Source organism: Branchiostoma floridae, chromosome 16 (genome assembly GCF_000003815.2).
Source record: "Branchiostoma floridae strain S238N-H82 chromosome 16, Bfl_VNyyK, whole genome shotgun sequence".
Classification (NCBI taxonomy): domain Eukaryota; kingdom Metazoa; phylum Chordata; class Leptocardii; order Amphioxiformes; family Branchiostomatidae; genus Branchiostoma; species Branchiostoma floridae.
Window position 1 is genome coordinate 4,848,433 of NC_049994.1, and position 19,246 is coordinate 4,867,678.

The 19,246-nt window shown below is 43.0% G+C and overlaps 3 protein-coding genes across 7 annotated transcripts in view; 2 read left to right on the forward strand and 1 right to left on the reverse strand.

Annotated features, from left to right (window-relative positions):
- LOC118403719 (protein TANC2-like) overlaps positions 1-19,246 on the reverse strand; it is a 136,200-nt gene that overhangs the window by 29,436 nt on the left and 87,518 nt on the right. The gene's annotated exons all lie outside the window — the stretch shown is intronic.
- On the forward strand, positions 2,336-5,991 carry LOC118403730. Its single transcript, XM_035802529.1, has 3 exons — positions 2,336-4,563; positions 4,939-5,211; positions 5,641-5,991. The coding sequence occupies exons 1-3, from the start codon at positions 3,322-3,324 to the stop codon at positions 5,869-5,871; spliced, it is 1,746 nt and encodes a 581-aa protein (XP_035658422.1). The 5' UTR covers positions 2,336-3,321; the 3' UTR covers positions 5,872-5,991.
- LOC118403734 (atherin-like) lies at positions 15,783-18,566 on the forward strand. Its single transcript, XM_035802534.1, has 3 exons — positions 15,783-16,299; positions 16,481-16,624; positions 17,353-18,566. The coding sequence occupies exons 1-3, from the start codon at positions 15,991-15,993 to the stop codon at positions 18,094-18,096; spliced, it is 1,197 nt and encodes a 398-aa protein (XP_035658427.1). The 5' UTR covers positions 15,783-15,990; the 3' UTR covers positions 18,097-18,566.

Consider the following 19,246-nt stretch of genomic DNA (forward strand, 5'->3'; position numbering starts at 1 on the left):
AAAATATGAAACATACAGTACCGTGTAGCATGTATTTGAAAATAAGAGGTTTAAACGGGCTCCTTGGCGTAAACTCCAATGTTTACGCTGACGTCATATATGGTAATGAGGGAAATCCCAAACAAAGATGGCGCCTGTGAGAAAACTTTTCCGAGTTTTTTTGCAAGGTGGCTGTCGCTGTACTCAGATTATCGACCATGTGTCAATTACTACGTACATCCACCATAAATGTGGGAACTCATGGCAACATTTGCCACTTGGTACGGAGAACGGCTTGGCGAAAGGGAGGAACATGGCTTCCTCCCAGGAGCCAAACCCTGTACCATGTACCAAAAGCAAACTCGGTGTGTGCAGAATGTGCAATCTTGTTATCGATGGCAGCAAAAGGAAGAAGAATCTGTTCAAATTGAAGTCGAGTAGCACTAAAGAGATGACACCGGCTGCCAAGTTGCAAAAGTATCTCGGGATATCAGTTAAGAAAGATCCAAACCTCTCGGATCTAATATGTCAGACGTGCGACTACAACATACCCGGGTTGGCGAAAAGTATTCTGACTGTGGCCAAATGGAGGGCAGCTGCAGCAGGACCTACAACAGCGGTGGCTGGACCTGGAACAGCGGCGACAGGACCTGAGACAGCGGCGATAGGACCTGGGGCGGCGGCGATAGGACCAGGTGAGACAGCGGCGGCAGGACCTGCAATAGCAACAGCTCGTACACCGACTCGTGTCAAGACACCCTTGGCAGGTCCCAAAACCCCGCAGCACATCCGCGGGTCGCAGAAAAGACTAGGACATTCATTCACGCCGGGGAAATATTCACCGCTACGCAAGAAAGGACCAAGTCATGTCAAGACACCATTTGCAGCTTCCCCACAACACGTTCGGGAGCTGACATTCGCGTCAGGGAAACGTTCGCCGCTGAAGATGAAAAGCACCGCACAAGCAGTCGAGAATATTCCCCCCGTCAGTCTAATCGACACAAGCGATGCAACAACAGCCCAGGTATGTGTTTTTTAAACAGATATTTCACTGAGTACAAGTTTAATCAAGAAATCTGTGTTGACGTAGACACAAATTGGAGAGGTAAACAACGGCCCGCTAATACAAGGGGGCCCCAAAGCCCTTTTTCGTAGAGCGTAATTGGCGGTTTTAATTCTACGTACTCCGTAGCGGGACCGCTCGAATTCAACGTAGAGCGTAATCGGTGCATTTTGCGTCGAGCGATATTGGCCCCTTTAATTTAACGTATTACGTAGAAGCTAACCGGATTTTACCGTAAAACGTAATTCATATGAATTGTTCGTAAAGCATAATCAAAATTTCATTAAACTTAACTAGTCTACCGGCAAAGTTTACCCGTGAAAATGCATGAAATTGCGTTTCAAAGGGTCTAGATTTGAAAATTTCGCCGGACCTTCCTTGCAATTGGCTCACCCCTTCGGCAGTGGACATGGTGAAAATATGTTGCGGGACCGTCGCCTCCCAACTAGTAGAAATTTCTTTACCGAACTTAGCTTAGTAAAAAAGCAAAATGTGCAGGAAATGGCATTTGAGAGGGTCAAGATTTCAAATTTTTCTCTGTGCGACGGCTTGGCCTCTGTGTGACGGCTTGGGCCTCCGGCGCTCACGTCACGACTCTCCAGCGCTCGTCGCCCTCAAAACCTTCCCTCTGACAGACATATAGTCTGCCAGCAAAATGTGTCCCTCAAAATGCAGGAAATGGTGTTTCAGAGGGTACAAATACTGAAATTTTCCCGTAAGTACTAGTACCTTGCGACAGTTCGTGCTCGAAATCTGAAAATGATGTATGGGGCCGGGCGTTGTCCTCAACAGCTTAAAGCTAAAACCATGTGAATTTCTAATTGAAATGCCATTCCACTTAGCTTAGTCTGTGAGCAAAATTTGCCCTTCAAGATGCAGAAAATAGTGTTTCAGAGGGTCAAGATTTCACAATATTCCCGAGGGAGCATGCCCCCAGACGCCCCTAGGATTGTCGCGCCTCCGCTTTCGATGCTACAAGTGCTGAAAATTACATCACATAAGAAATTTGCTGTCTCCGCCTCTGGCCAGCAAGACGGGCGCTTTTATATCGTCTAAGTAAAGTTTGAATCTTGTTAATGGAATTATCAGTTTTGTTTTAATAGATCTCCTCTTCACGTGTTCTGTCGTCGGCGGAATTCAGCCAAAAGACGATAAAGATTTGCATATTGCATTTGGAAACTTCGTAATTTAGCGTAGAGCGTAATGAAGCGTCCATAATTTAACGTATTACGTAGCCGGTCCTCCCGAATTTAGCGTAGAGCGTTGTCGGTACCCCCCTTGGGGGCCCTCATACAAGTAACAAATACGTCGTCTGCAACTTGCATGCGTCTCGACAGTAAAACTAGCGTCAGATTGCATTTAGCCGAATCCGATTCGTGCTAAAACGCGTGAAAAGATTATACTTTGGGGCGACGATAAACACGAAACGCTATTTATATTAACAAAGGGCACATTTTCGAGAATAATCTGATGATTTTACAAATTAAGTGGTTTCTAGCGTCAACATCCAAACAGTAAAACCTTGGTACACGTATGTGCGGTTTAAAATGCTCAGCTACTTTTAAACAAAGGATTGTTTACATTGTGGAACCGGGGAACCCCAAATCCTATCGTCTCACAAAAACTTTGTTTTCTGCACTATAATAATTTCCTTTATCACTTGCTTTAAGTTCCAAGTTTTTTATTTTATTTATCTATTTATTGATCTTCAGACAGGTCGGTAACCCCTACAACTTGCTAATTGCTGGAAGTTGATTTCCAAGGGGAACCACTACATGAATAATTAAACAAGATGTGTTGCATTCTGTAAGGCAACCAGAGAAGTTCCAAGTATAGAATGCATGTACTAGTAACCTTTATCATGTACATTTTCACTTGTTGAATTTGAAAACACCATTGGCCCCAGGTTAGGGGTCATAGTGGGGAACCTATGCCCAATTTTTTTTCAAATGGAAAGATAATAATTTGAACAAGATAACACACTAGTTATTCTGTTCTTATATGTATGTTATTTAACTGGTATGGCATAGATGAACCGTAAACACCACATGGAATAGATAGCTGAATATGTTTCCTTAGATCCTGGGGCAAGGTAGAAATATTTTACATGTTATACTTCAGATTTTTCAAATTCTCATCAGGTGTTAACTTGTACTTTGCAGGTTCATGTAAAACGCCCTTCTGACAGAAAGGCTAGGGTGTATGATGTACGTCAGAAGGAGCTGCCCGTCATTCGTCACATCGTGGAAAAGAGGTGGGAACAGGCTGCCAAGGACATCATGGGTCATGAGGACTTGTCAGCGTCCGTAAGGAAGCAGGTAGGAGCTGCAATTGTTAAGGAAGGGAAGGAGATGGCAGCTACCTCAGTCCTGGGTCACACTAGCTGTGAGGACCTGAAGTCCTTCACCCTCGCCGACGTCAACAGGGAGCTTGAAGATCAAGCTCCATTAATGTCGGAATGTCTCCGTGCCTCATGTGGATACAAAACGACAGGATATGCTGATGTAGCTGTTGCTACGGCAGCAAGTATATGCCTGCGCGTGCCGTACCCCACTCTGTCTGCATTGCAGTACAGGAACAGTTTTGTGCTATTGCATGCAGGAGCGAAGAAGAGGGCCTTCCAGAGATTCAACAGACAACAAATGTGTATGTCACACAAAAGCACGATTTCGAAGCAACGAGAAGCAGGAGAGTTGCATGACAGCACTGTATTAAAATGGAGAACAGACATTGAACACTACTTCATGGCACAGCGAGTCCTGGAAACAATCAAAGAGGCAACCGCAGAGGAGGAAGCGAAGGCAGAAAAAGCCATGCTGGACAAGTCAGGAGACTCCTCCAGCACAATCAGTTTTGCGGACTTGTCAGCGTGTGGCTTTAGTGTCAAGGCAGTCAGCTCTGACTTTGAAGACTTGGACCTGGGTGTGAGTATTCTGCAAGAGGGAGAAACCAACGCTGAGATGCAAGATGTGGACCTTGGTGTGGGGGTCCTGCCGGAGGATAAGACGAATGAGGGGAGAAAGTCACTTTCAGAACTCGCACCTGGATACCCAGAAGGTGCATATGCCATTGCCAACCTAGCAATCCAGGATAGTACGTCCACTGAATCGTCACACCTGCCATATTCCACAGCAACTATTCTAAAGGCCATCTCTGCAATCGCGCAATACTTCCCAGAATGGTTCCAGTTGTGTTTTGACAACGTCGACCTCAATGTAACTCCAAAACACCAGGGTCGGGACAACACAACCAAATCGTACCACTGGGTACATCAGTACGCAGCCAAGGACAGGGTTAAGACAGATCTACCAAACACTGCCCCTCAAAAAGCCTTGAAAGATTTTGACCTAACAGATGTATTGCCGACAGAAGAAGTACAGCAGTTGCTTAGAAAGGACTTCATTGTGGACGTAGGCAGGATGATGGTCAAGAGGATCCCAGCCTTCAAATGCCTGGAGGATGTCGCTGTCTGGCACATACCCCACCCATATGAGGAGGAGATGGCACAGAAATCAGAACAGGTGAGACTAAACATGACACTTTGTTTGTTCAAAGTTTAGTGTTGTCTGTGTCAAATCTTATGACTGGAAAGCCAGTCTACCATTCCCCTCAATCTGCATATGATGTTATTGTAAAACTTGATATTGATTTTATCTGCAGGTATGGCTTAAAGTTTAGTGTTGTCTGTGTCAAATCTTATGACTGGAAAGCCAGTCTACCATTCCCCTCAATCTGCATATGATGTTATTGTAAAACTTGATATTGATTTTATCTGCAGGTATGGCTTAAAGTTTAGTGTTGTCTGTGTCAAATCTTATGACTGGAAAGCCAGTCTACCATTCCCCTCAATCTGCATATGATGTTATTGTAAAACTTGATATTGATTTTATCTGCAGGTATGGCTTGGATTACAATTCAAGAACGAGAACGTGAATGCTGAGATGGCTGACATCCTGAAGTACTTCCACAAGTATGTGCCAGCTGAGAGGGATGAGGACGGGAACATCGAGCGACTTCTCCAAGTTGTCCTTCTTGGGGGCGACTGGCTCTCCCAAGAACGAGCAGACAACATCCAGGGGGCCTTCCGGGACGGAGACGACCCATTAGAAAGGCTGGAGGGAGTTCTGGGAAAGTATGAGCTGTGGCACGGAGAGAGAAACCTAACAGAGGTGAGAAGAACTGGGTTATTCCCAGTTCATGCATTTACACAATCATTATTTATTTAATTAGTTCATTACCGTTATTATCCATTCATGATTTGTATAATATTGTTATCATTAGTATCACTTATTTGTTATAAGTATTGTTAACATCAGTTTTATTACTATTGTTATTTATTTATTTATTTCATTTATTTTGATGTTGATTTCATGATTTCATTTCAACATACATATGTACATGTTTCAATTTATGTAATGCAGGGCTCCACTGGAAAGCAGTGTTAACCACTGAGTTGGATTATCCTGGATAGATATGACAGAAATAAAGGGATGAATCAAGCCAAATGTCACACCAACAGATAACTTTGCTGGCAGGGTACAACTTATATGCTCATGACCGCTCTAAATGGTGACTGTTTCAAACCTTTCTGTTCTCAGGTTCAGGACAAGGTGTTCCACAAGGACAGCCCAGCAGACAAGGGATCCTTGTGCAGCAATATGAATGTCACCAGGAGCCTGAGTGCAAAGAAGGGGCCACATGCTGCCTACAACCCCTACAAGGAATTCATGGCGAAGAACACCGAGGCCCTAGTGCTGTATGCATGTATGGTGGTGTTTGGCTGGGAAAGCTTGGATGGTAAGTTTAAATATTCATTACTTCCTCTGTGAAACAACATGTTTGTGTGTCATCATTTCTTTGTACATGTGTATGATAATTAATGAGCCTCAGAAAGTTGTTTAATTGACTACTAACCCAGCTTTGTAACATTTAGCTGACTGATATCACTATTTCCCTACAGTGCCACAAGACGAAGTCATACCTGACTGGGTCTTGGCTGGGGACCGCCACATCAGGAGGGACTGGCTCCACCGCAAAGCGGCTGAGGTGGTGGACCGTTTCGTGATGAGAGAGGAGAGTGCCATCCTGTCTGACATGGAGAAGGCGGTGAGGAGTGCATCAGCCAAGCCAACCCTCCCGTGTCGCCATCCTGGCTGTACCAAAGTGTACAAGAGGCCAGGAAGCAGATCACAGCATGAGAAGGACAAGCACAAGCTGGACTTAGGTAAGTCTGACGTAGATGAATCGAGCCCCTCCACATCTAGCAAAGAGGACCACATCTACAACTACCACACGGCCCAGCTGAGCATGTCCCTCCTGATCCGAAATCTGCGTGATGCAACAAAGGAGGGGGATGGGGAGAGAATCGTCCGCTGTTACCTTTAAGGTGTCTTACCTAGTCTGTAGTCAAGGAAACACACCTTACTCACCTGTACGGTGTCTTACCTGGTCTGTAATGAAAGGAAATACACGTTACTTACCTGTACGGTGTCTTACCTAGTCTGTTATAAAAGAAAACACATCTTACTCACCTGTACGGTGTCTTACCTAGTCTGTAGTCAAGGAAACACACATTACTCACCTGTACGGTGTCTTACCTGGTCTGTAATCAAAGGAAATACACGTAACTCACCTGTACGGTGTCTTACATAGTCTGTAGTCAAGGCAACACACCTTACTCACCTGTACGGTGTCTTACCTGGTCTGTAATGAAAGGAAATACACGTTACTCACCTGTACGGTGTCTTACCTAGTCTGTAGTCAAGGAAACACACCTTACTCACCTGTACGGTGTCTTACCTGGTCTGCTATAAAAGGAAACACACCTTACTCACCTATACGGCGTCTTACCTGGCCTGTTATAAAAGGAAACACACCTTACTTACCTGTATTGTTGTCATTTATTAAGAAGAGAAAAAAACAATTTGTTTGTAAATGTTAATAAAGGTACATTTTACAATTGAAATTTTCTACGTCATAACTAAATGTTATAAAACATTTCCTTTCTGTACTCAGAAGAGGAGCCCGCTTGTGCCATGTTCCAACATTTTATTAGGCTATTGATAGCATGTGGTCACATTTTACTGCACATAAATAATGCAATTAATATTGTTTATGTGTCAACTTCTTCCAATACTTTAAAATATTTAGGAAGTGAAACGAAATACATTTTTGTATTTGAAATAAGTTTGTACACACTGTAACAGATACTCATCTAATCAAATCCTCATTGTAACAATGTTTCTGTGATAAATAAAGATAAGAAAAGTCCAGTTTGGTGAAGAGTTATTATTATAATGTAAATAGTATTGTTAATAATAAATAGCTATGTTTTTCTAGTATTGGTTACCTGCCCCTATTCAGGTTTATAACACTAATGTGTCTGAGCCTTTTGTACATTAATTGGGCACTGAGGTGAATCAATATCCAAATTTGCACTAAGTTCCTCAAACCTGGGTAATAATAGCACAGAAAAAATGACCACATTGTAAATATCAGTCAGATGATAGCACTATGAAATGAAAATCTTGTTCAGAATTCACTCTAAAATGGTTGTATGAGAAGCTATGCTACAACAGTCCCTCCCGCGATACTTATAGAACAGTCCCGCAAGGAGGTCACATGACTAGTGCCCGCCATTTTGAATTGCTATAGTTAAAGTATGGTAGTATCGTCGCCGTACATTTTGACCAAAAACAGGGACTTAAAATGCTTGTAAAGCATGGAAACTCCGTACACATCAATGGGACACCATCTTGAACATGTTTGTGGCGGTAGGTTTAGGTGTCGTTGCGCGACGGCCGATATTTTTGTGGATATAGTGGGCATTCGCTAAAAAGACATTTTGCTGGGCGTTCGCTAAAAAGACCATCGAGAATCGAAAACTTTGATTTATGTCACTTCGGGTCAATGGATTGACTTGAAACTCAGGATTAATACATGGGAGCACAACGTGGACATATTCCAAGCAAAAAAAATGAGATTCGTGCAGCGCGGACTTCTCTAGAGTGGGCGTTTGTGGGCATTCGCTAAAAAGACCCTCCCTTGTAAAATGTCCCACCCCCTGTCTTGTACAATTATATTTGTGAGGAAAGGCACAATGCAATATATGAAAGGAGCATTTAAAAATTGCAAAGAAATATACCCAAAACTACTCTACATTCTCCAAAGAACACAAGCAGGCTTTAAAACTATCCTGACAGAATATAAAGGGAAGAGTGCACGACCTATGTTCTAAAGCACCTTTGAGCACCATGGTAGCAGTATGTGACATATTGACACCTTTGAACACCATGGTAGCAGTATGTGACATATTGACACCTTTGAACACCATGGTAGCAGTATGTGACATATTGACACCCAGTGTCACTCTCACACACACTACATGTGCTTTGAAGACTCAAACCTTTGACTGCAAGACATCCCATGTGATTTCACTCCCTAAAAATGTCAATTTGCCATGCTCATTTTTGGCTATCTTACAACACTCCTGTTTCAAAAGCATTTACGTCATATATACTAGCTAGTAGTATTCACAAAGAAGACTTCTTCAAATAACAATCTCATAAAAAGTCTGGTAAATAATTCTTCTGTTCATCAAACATGCTTTTGTGATTTGATGGCGAGGAAAAATATGAAGCACACATATCTCACACCAAAAGCCTGAGTGTTATATCTGGCTACCAGCCATTTCTTCAAGGCTGTAATGTCCCTTACACATGAGAGGCAATGTTCCCTACCCCACTACCCCGCTGAGGGGCGGTGGTCGCATGTTTGTTCAATTTTGTGCCCTCATGTTCGCTGTCACAAAGGGACACAAAGGCGGCTGCAACAACTCATTAATAATAATGGCACGGTTCTTTCTCAGCTTTCTTTTCCAGATTTGTTGTGCTTGGGGAGGGGGGCTGTTTGGGAATGTCAGTGCCCCTGTCTGTCTTGTTGTACTGGCCTTTAACTTCTGGAAAATCAGAAGTCACATGGCTGCTAGATGCTAAATTCTCAAACTAGAGTTCCACAACCTCATACCTTCACCAAATGATGTAAACCTTTTTGAGTGACAAATTATAAATGTTTCTCATTGATAATGAAAGTAAGGTCCTCATTTTTTTTATTTTGCATTTTGTAAATGAGGTCCTCATTTGCATGATTTATATCAGATAGATAATGTCTGCCTTTATTTCATTTTCAATGCTGCACGTATGAAATTCTCATCATCATTTATCACAATGGAAATATAGTACTTACAGGAGGCTATAGCAATTAACAAAAAGATCGTTCCAAGTCTTTGCAAGTTGTGGAAACAAACACCATCACATACAAACTAACAGCACTGCAAAAACATAACCTTCTTGGCGTAGGAAACAACCACCAGAAAGTCATTTGTAAAAAAACAAGTCCGCCACACAGTCACTTTCAAAACTACACGCTTCGTCCAACTTTCAGATTTTGTGTTTCCTTCTGGAAGCCCTTGTGTGCTGTGTACCATCAGAACTAAGCTTAAGACAGATACACCGGAAGTCCCTTACTGCGCCTTATGCAACGCTAATTACTCCGTTATCTTGACAGCCCCTTGTCTTCTAATCAAGCTCAGCTAATTTACCAATTTATAAACATGTAGTCCCTTCCTCATCCTTTAAGCTGTCCTTGGAGATGGCTTCATCATCTCGACTTGCTGCTTCCTTCTGATAATGAAGACCTTTGGGCCCAAGACGTCAAGACTTCCACCTCAGTTAACTAACTGTCTTACAGGTTATGTATCTCAGACTCTGTTTTACAAAAGTGCTTGATTTTTATATCACAGTCACTGTAACAGTTGGGTTCAAGGACTGCTTAACTGAACATGCCAAACGGCTTAAGCCTTTTGGCCGAATGGTTTACCGTCTGGATTTGTGATCTGGCAGCCCGGGATCGGTGTGGGCTTGAGTCCTGGGAGTCAGGATATTTATATATATTGTTTCTGTCTGTTTCTACTCCCTTCTTGTTTCATCAGACAAAACTCACACACACACAGACATACACTACAAACATATGTACACAGTATAATATTCTATAAGTTACACTGTGTGAGATGTGTGTGTTTCTCATGTTCACAGCATACAAACTCTTACCAACACATTTTCAAATCCAAAAATACAGGTCTGGATATGATCATACCAAGCAGAGGTGGTTACCAGCATATCAAAGATTGTCAACACGAACTATCATATCATGTGTAATATGATGCCAATTCAGTTGTATGAGGATCATGTGTTTCTTCAACCAGTCACAAAACTTTCCTCACAGTATACTATTCAGTTTCTTTATTTTAGGAGAAAACTTTAGGGATGTCCCTGTAGCTCAACTGGTAGCAACCTCACAGTAACTTTTATACTTGTTTAATTAGTTGGTAGCTGGTTGACTCTGGTTCAATCTTGGCTTTGCATGGCTACGCCAGTCTTTTGGAAGGGACGTAAAATGGGAAGATGCTACATGTAGCAAGCCCTCCCTGTAGAAATATATGTATGCTACTAAAACAGCAAGAAAACTTTCTGCCATATGTGCCACTAGGCACAAACGTAACATCTTCATCTCTGGATGTTCAGTTCAGGCTGGCAGACTGCATGCCCAGAGTTCAGTCGTGATAAATGTCCTCCCCAACTATAGTAGATTAGCTAAGGTTGTCCCCTATACATCTTAGCTGCCTGGTGCACCAAATAAAGAAGCCCTGTAAATCAATGGGGGAGGATGCAGACTAATTGGGGCGGTTATTCACTCCTATGGTCCGTAATGGTGACAAACTCCCAGCTAGACTCACGACGCTTGTAGCTTTGAAAGGTTTCTCAACTGCAAACTTCCGGCTAGACTCACGACGCATGTAGCTTTGAAAGGTTTCTCAACTGCAAACTTCCAGTTAGACGCACGACGCATGTAGCTTTGAAAGGTTTCTCAACTGCAAACTTCCAGTTAGACTCACGACGCATGTAGCTTTGAAAGGTTTCTCAACTGCAAACGTCCAGCTAGACTCACGACGCATGTAGCTTTGAAAGGTTTCTAAACTGCAAACTTAGACTCACGATGCATGTAGCTTTGAAAGGTTTCTCAACTGCAAACTTCCAGTTAGACTCACGACGGATGTAGCTTTAAAAGGTTTCTCAACTGCAAACTTCCAGCTAGATTCACGATGCATGTAACTTTGAAAGATTTCTCAACTGCAAACTCCCAGTTAGACTCACGACGCATGTAGCTTTGAAAGGTTTCTCAACTGCAAACTTCCAGTTAGACTCACGATGCATGTAAGCTTTGAAAGGTTTCTAAACTGCAAACTTCCAGCTAGACTCACGACGCATGTAGCTTTGAAAGGTTTCTCAACTGCAAACTTAGACTCACGATGCATGTACTGGCTTTGAATGGTTTCTCAACTGCAAACTTCCAGTTAGACTCACGGCGAAGCGCTTTGAAAGGTTTTTCAACTTTCGAAATGCTAGCTCATCTTTGGGGAAATGTTAGTAATTTTGCCCTTTGGATTATTACTCAAATGTGTAATTAGAAAAAAAAAAGCTATCCCCAAAGCAATATGGCAGAGTCTCAGCCTTGACTAATATTGACAAAGACCCTTCTATACTGTAAATTGAAATTTTCACGGTGATTTAATGTTCACGCTTTTATGCTGTAACACCTTCACCGCAAATTTAAAACAACAGTGTCTCTTCTGTCTTCTGCGTGCCTACCCTGCGTGTTACAAGCATAAACTAAAAACCACCAGAATCACTCTGTTCTCTCTCTACCCTGGCCCTGAAATTAAATCCAGCAAACTTTAAGGCATTTACAGTACCTGCCATGTGACCACCACCCCCTTCCCATTCCCAAAGACAGTTTTCTACCTCATGTTGCCTACAATGTCATAAGGTCTGGCGAAAAGGTTCTGTTGAGGAATGACTTTAGTTAGTTTTCTATTATCGTTCGAAATTGCAAAACTTCGACCCATAATAATTCATTGACTTTCTTTCCCTGTAGGATACTGACGACAGATCCGCTTACTTTCTCAGAACCTTCGCGGAGATATTTTGTTGTATCCATCAAATATTGTGATATCTTCCCCCCAATGGCTCCCAGCCTCTCTCGGTACGTGTATTTCTGCACACATCATTGGTCAGGATGCCCCGGTGCCACGCTTGACGGATGGACCCAGTGTCCGTCATCTGACTTTTACACCGAGAAAATGACGACAATCTATCACCCGAGGAAAATCCAATCAAGCGACATCGCGATGCCCAAGGACGGGCAGTGGCCTATTGAAACAGCTTCTGTAATATACAACACCATCTCTTATAATATAAATCATATGGTCTCTATAAGTGCATGCAAAGATAGAAATATGTGATATTCATATTGTATGCTGGTTGAGGATGCATGGAAAATAGATCGGTTTACTTTAAAAACTTTAAAACAACAACGATGACCGTATCCATAATTACTGTTTTTGAGAATGGGGCAAAAATCTTGTATGAAATGAATACACGTTTTTACCTTACAGATCCCAACATTATTTGTGAATTATTTGGGAAAGGATTACTAGGTACAAATGTACTGGCAACAAAACTTGAAATATGTCAATCAAAATTGATATTTGATCCTTTTAGCATAGTAGTGATGATAAAGGAAAACTGCAAAAATCAACAGCTTTACTTGTAAAAAATTTTCCTCCCTTTTACCCAACAGTGTACACTCCCAGATAGAACAGCTCTCTTCCCCTTTTCCCGACAATGAATGTACCCTCCCAGACAGAAATGACAGATGGAGCACAAATCGCTTGGGTGGAGGCAGAACGTCAGTTTGCGGATAACCAAGTAACGACAAAAATCTACAGCTAAACTTGTGAAAAATTTTCCTCCCTTTTATCCAACAGTGTACACTCCCCAGCCAGATCAGCTCTCTTCCCCTTTCTCCCAACAATGTACCCTCCCCAGACAGATATGACAGATGGAGCACAAATCGCTTGGGTGGAGGCAAAACATCAGTTTGCGATGTTCCCAATATCCCAGCCTACCCGGCAGAAGAGGGTGAAATCCGTGAAGGTCAAGCTACGGGCTGTGCGGAACTTATCGCCCCCCTCCCCTCCCAAACTGCCACTCAGCACGAATCTGTCAGGAGGGATTTCTGCTGACTAATCCATGTCCCACATAAACATGGTGTCTGTTTTTACTGTAGCCTATCAAACTATAGCCATGTCACAGGCCACATTTGTCACAGGTATAACTAAGGTCATGAAACTGTATACTTCCTGGACAGACAGAAGGACACTCAGTGTAAGCTCCAATTTCTAAAAACTACTGTAAATACTTTTACGTTTGCGGTGGTTCAATGTCGTGGTAAGTACGTTTGCGGTGGTCCAATGTCGTGGTAAGGAAAAAATGGAGTTTTTTCACTGGTTTACTGTTTGCGATAGTGCTACAGGTAACAGGTAACTGTAAGGCCACACCAATTTAATTTCTTGGTTCACGGATTCGCTTGCTCCTACTTTTTGGAAAAAAAAATGAAAACTAGAAAGTCAACATTTTTGAAAAAATGCAGGATGTGGGCGAAGGGAAAAGAAAGGAAAAATCGCAAGAAAAGAAACAACTAGAATGACAACATTTTCGCGAAAATGCAGCAAGTCTTTCCCGTGGCCTTTTTTGAAGTTTAAGTCAAACTATCTTACACACAATAGTAATTGCCATTAGGTGCCCCGTATTCTCGGTTCACCCCTATTCTCGGCCTTTACCTGACGTCACGGGTTGTGCTGTGTAGCAATTATAAAGCTGAAATTCATGATCAGGTTCAGGTCCGGTACCGTACCGTAGCCTCCATTCGAAATTTGACTTAACGCCGCAGGCGACAGGCATAGACGATACAGTATTTGGCTGCCGGTATGGTCCGAGGCGTTGACGAGCCCCCCTCCCCACATGGACCGTCCGACCGTTTAAACGCCGTCTTTTGAGGGCAATTAAAAAATAAATAAAAAGGCGTGTAAACTGAACGATGCTCTGTTTGCAAGATAAAATTGTTGTAAATATCAAAAAAGAAAAAAAAAGGACAACTAAAAGAAAGTTGTTCCCGCCCGGAATCGAACCAGGGTTGACCTAGCGAAAAAAGCGCCAATGTAGCTGGTGCTTTAGCCATTCGGCCAAGCTTGCCGTAATGTTATTGCCGGCATTTTAACAGGTACATGTATACAAATGCAATGCGTAGCTTGAACACGTCCGTTCACTGTTTAATTTGCAAGATTCCAAGGTCCCATTTTCTGAAGATAATGTTTTTCTGTGCAAATTTATCAATCTTGTTCATTTCGTGGCGGGCAACTTCTTCCTTGAGCGCCTGTTTGGTCGAATGCATGGCCGATTTACTGCCGCGTCTCAGCTGCTATTATAAAACTGGATGCCGAATGACATTTTGTGTTCTCTGCGTTGATAGGTCCAGCTCTGACGTACACCCGAGACAGTCTGAATTTAGGCCAATCAAAAAGCTGGGAACGCGGAGTATTTGCTAACAGCTTCCATTTTTCTGAGTTTTGATTGGCTATTATCAAAATGGATGCCGATTGTGTCCTGCGCGTTGATAGGTTCACCTCTGACGTACAACCGAGAAAGTGCGACTTTAGGCCAATCAAAAAGCTTGAAACATGGAGTACATGGAGGCTTCCATTTGTTTCTGATTTCCGGTAAAATACTTGTAAGAAAACTATATGTGTGGCTTCGCCCACATAATAAAAATTACCACTCAGCAAATTTTCACCATTAAAGAAAACATTCACCAACTTTCTGGTGTAGCAAATTGGCCTATATTATAAGCTCCTTAAAGTGTGGGTACAGGTGCTGTTACTGTACAATAATGGTGTTTTTGTACTTTTTCCAAGCTGAAAACTTTTTTTCTTTATGTTTTGGATTAGCCGTTACCTTTACCCCAACCATTTTACAATTTTTATTTTCATTTCGCCCTCTCGCTCCAAATTTTTTATGAAAAAATCAGTGAACCTAGAAATTAAATTGGTGTGGCCTTAAGAGGTCGTCATAGAAACTACTGTAACAGTGAAAATTTCAAGAATTACAGTACATCAGTAGTAGTTAGGATGGTATTTTTTCACAGCTTAAAGGTTACCCTACATGTATAAGAGCTCCCTCACTCGAAAGGAATCAAAGGATAAAACTGATTGATTTTGACATCAATGACTTGGTATTCAAGATTTGATTGTTCAATGAATGATTCAAAATATGGATTGCTTTCTTCTAGTAGACAGAAGAATAACTGAGCCACAGAAATGGGCCACATATTTTACTGGTACAGTATGGGATTCTTATGGCTCTCCTTGTAGTTGTAAACAGTCTACACTGAATGACAGCTTTTAGAAACCACGGAGCGGGTGAATTTGTTTTTGAAACAGTCAGAGACTGGACAGTACAAGAGAGTATAACCATGTCTGGAATGTGTCTATAGACTGAATAAAAGGTTCAAAGAGAAAACACTTGTGAAATGTCCCCTTTGTACAACTTGTAATACAGGTGTGAAGAAGTTATGAACAGCAGTATTCATGTTTTGTGAAAATAAAAAAGAATGTTTTTGTTCTATGGGTATGGAATTTGCGATGGAATTTTTTCATTTTCAAAAGACAGGATTTGAACAGCATCTTTCATTTCAGTCCATAATGGTATCCGGCATACAGAAATACCACTTGTTGTATGTTAGACATATTTCTCTTCTATTGTTCTGAACTAGATACAAGATAGAGCATTGCTACTATTCGCAGCGCTACACCTGTTCCCGCACGCCTCAGTCAGGTGGTTAATTAACCCAATTTTGGGAAGTAACCAATCAGAGGGATTATGCAAATAAGTATGTATGCTAATGAAGGCTAGGGTATAAAAGTAGAGAGCTTTAGAGTAAAAGGCGCGCAGTTAGACTTCGGGTGCGGACGCACGAGGCTGTCGGAGAAAATCATGGCGCAAGCCCCGCACGCCCCTCCTCCGGGGGCCATCCAAGCATTGCTGGCAGGACAGGGCCCACCGGTGCCGGCAGCACCCCAACAAGCAGTCCAACAGGCAGCGGGGCAAGGTCCGCAGGCAGCGGGGCAAGGTCCGCAGGCAGCGGGGCAAGGTCTGCAGGCAGCGCAAGCTCCGCAGGCCGCGGGGCAAGGTCCGCAAGCCGTCCCCCAGCACGCGGCGGCACCCCCAGCGCCACCCCCAGCGCCACTTCAGCCGGTAGGACAAGGACAAGGGGCCGGAGCGCCGATTGTGCAGCAAGGACAGGTAGTGTCGTTCACGATTTTGTTGGTGACTTCGTGGTCACTCTTTGTACGTAGTGAGTGGGGGAGGGCGAATAAGGAAAGTGGGGAGGGCGCTCTCTTTTATTGTAGTGTGGCGGAGGAGTGGTTAGGAATGTCGCAATTTTAAGTATGTTAACGTTGTTTTTTGGTGGTTTCTACCCCAGGGGCAGCAGCAAATACCCCCTCAACAGCCACCAGCGGCACCTCAGGGTGCAGCTGCACCGCAAGCACCCCCGGGATTACCTCCACAAGTCCAGCAGGCGGCTGGAGTTCAGCCGGATGGTGCCCCTCCTATCCCACCGCAAGAGGTAAAAAGAAGTTTCATGCTGGTTTTGACCTAAGTAGAAAGATTTTAGCGCTAGATTGTGTGTTTGGTTACATGCTTCCGGGGAGTTAAAAAAAAAAAATTTTTAGTTCGTTGTTTACTAGCGTGTTTACAAGTATTGTTTGAAATTTGTTAGGGCGGTTTTAGCCTGGTGACAGACTGTGTGGTCAATAGTTTGTGGTAGTAGCATGTGTGGTTGACAATTTACATGATTTAGCCTGTGTGGCTGACAATTCACATGATGTAGCCTGTGTGGCCAGTAACCTGTGTGGTTATTAGTTGGGGATAGTAGCCTGTGTGGCTGACAATTTACATGATGTAGCCTGTGTGGCTGACAATTTGCATGATGTAGCCTGTGTGGCCAGTAACCTGTGTGGTTATTAGTTGGGGATAGTAGCCTGTGTGGCTGACAATTTACATGATGTCGGACAATTTTACATGATGTAGCCTGTGTGGCCAGTAACCTGTGTGGTTATTAGTTGGTGGTAGTAGCCTGTGTGGCTAACAAGACGCATGATGTAGCCTGTGTGGCCAATAACCTGTGTGGTTAATAGTTTGGGGTATTGTAGCATGTGTGGCTGATCTCACATGTTGTAGCCTGTATGGCTAATTAATTTGGTGTGAAAGGTATTTTATGTACTTTTTCCTGTGTGGAAATTAGCCAGTGTGGCTGAAAAAATTGAAGGCATGTTTCTGCTTTTATTCTTGCAGGAACTTGCGCAGTTGGTAAGATCCCTTCAGGCTACAGTGGAGGGGTTCCAGAGGGGGCAAGTGGGAATGAGAGCCATTTTGAGAGATATAAGGAGCATCGTACAGCGGCCAGACGCGCTGTTTGATGCTGCCTCAGCCATGCAGCTGGTGGAGGACTTGGCGGCGGCCGCTAAGAGGGAAGGACATAGAAAAGCGGACGATTATCAAGCGGCAGCAGAACTTTTTAGAATGAATCGTCACGATCCTAACCTTAAGGAGGCGTTGAGGGAAATGTATGCAACTGATGCAGAAAGAAAGGTTGGAAAGCGTGTTGGGGGGATCCTGGAGAATTTAAGAAATAAGGGTAACCAGGCAGTTTCATCTGCACCAGCACATGGGTTGCGGCAACAGTCGGGACAGTGTGGGCTGATGCAGCAGCGGTGGCAACCCTATGTCCCGCAGGGTTTCTTCAGCCCGCCTCAGCCATTTTCTAACGCAGTACCACAGCAATGGCTTTCCAACCTTCCCCAGATAATTCCCAACCTGGGTTTGCAGAGTTTCCCCAGCCAGCAGTGGAGCCCCAACCTGGGCCAGCAGGGCTGCTCTGGCCAGGGCCAGCTCTGGAACTCCAATCCGCCTCAGTTTGGAAATAGCAACCAATTTCAACAGGCTAGCAGTAGAACCAGGCGGTGTTATGGATGTGGAAGTAATAGGCATTTGATAGCGAAATGTCCCGAGAAGAGGGGTAGGATGAAAAAGGAGTAACATTATTGTTATGGAGAATGAAGCAATTTTGTAACACTGTTGAATTGTATGTTTTTTCTTTGGAAGTCAGTGATCGTGCCCGATGCGAGTTGGTAAGAACATGCTGTTGAAAGATTATAGTGTGCTGTTTGTTGCATTTTGAACAATTTGATGTGAAGATGTAAAATATGTTGGATAATCTGGTTGTCAAAATTGAAGAAGTACTGAATTTGTAATAGTTTGTTGATGAGAATATAAGGTTAACGTGTTTTGTGTGAAATATTCGGTCGACGAGATTTTCTTCAATATGTATGTTGTACTGGTGATATTGATTTCAGAAGATTCATATATATTAGAGATGACTTAAAATTGTATTGAGTATTGCAAGTTCTCTCAGTAACAATGAAAAGTTTGAGAGAGGCATTTGAACAGATAATGGACCTGGACTGGACTGGACTGGACGTGAATAAAAAATGTTTTGGCAATTTTTATATGGCAATTTCTTCTTTTGAGATGTGTCTCGCTCTTTTAGAGTCGTAGGATAGTATATTTTCGTGTTATTTAAAAAAATAAAAAAAAATAAAATTTCTGTTCTGGTTTTATCGTCATGGCAAACACCAGGGGCTTTCCTGTTCCCTTATCCCCACCTTTGTGGGTTGGTGTTTCCCAGGGCTGAAAAAATTACTGTTGGTTTTTTTTTTCAAAAGTTTACAGAATTTGAATTTCGTTCTTTGATTCTTTACAGTGCACTCGTGGTAAGGGTAACATTCTTTTGGCACAGAAGTTTCCCAACGTGCACTTTGACCCTGAGACGGCAGCCAAGTGTAAGCGAGTGAGCCACTCATGGGTAACTTTTGATGGGAAGCCCTGGGACAACACCAACCCCCCAGCTCCCACCTTCAGCGACGTTTTGGAGGGGACGTGCCATGGAAATGCCACTATGTTGAAGTTTAGAAATCCTTCACACTTTATAGCAGGGAATATACATAAATATCCAGGAGAATGGGAGCTGATCCTAAGGGAACATGCAGATAGGGAATTATTGATGAAGTGGATCAGAGAAGGCGTTGATGTGGAAGATTTTATTGTGCCATTTAAGGGCTCGTGGCAAGGCCAATATTATGATGAATTGTATCCACCAAAAAGGCTGTTCCCTAATGGATCTTCGTGT

Coding starts and splice junctions, on each gene's coding strand:
- LOC118403730 (XM_035802529.1), top strand. CDS start 3,322: ATGGGTCATGAGGACTTGTCAGCGTCCGTAAGGAAGCAGGTAGGAGCT. Junction 4,564..4,938: donor TGGCACAGAAATCAGAACAG/GTGAGACTAAAC, acceptor TTTTATCTGCAG/GTATGGCTTGGATTACAATT. Junction 5,212..5,640: donor GAGAGAGAAACCTAACAGAG/GTGAGAAGAACT, acceptor TTCTGTTCTCAG/GTTCAGGACAAGGTGTTCCA.
- LOC118403734 (XM_035802534.1), top strand. CDS start 15,991: ATGGCGCAAGCCCCGCACGCCCCTCCTCCGGGGGCCATCCAAGCATTG. Junction 16,300..16,480: donor CGATTGTGCAGCAAGGACAG/GTAGTGTCGTTC, acceptor TTTCTACCCCAG/GGGCAGCAGCAAATACCCCC. Junction 16,625..17,352: donor CTCCTATCCCACCGCAAGAG/GTAAAAAGAAGT, acceptor TTATTCTTGCAG/GAACTTGCGCAGTTGGTAAG.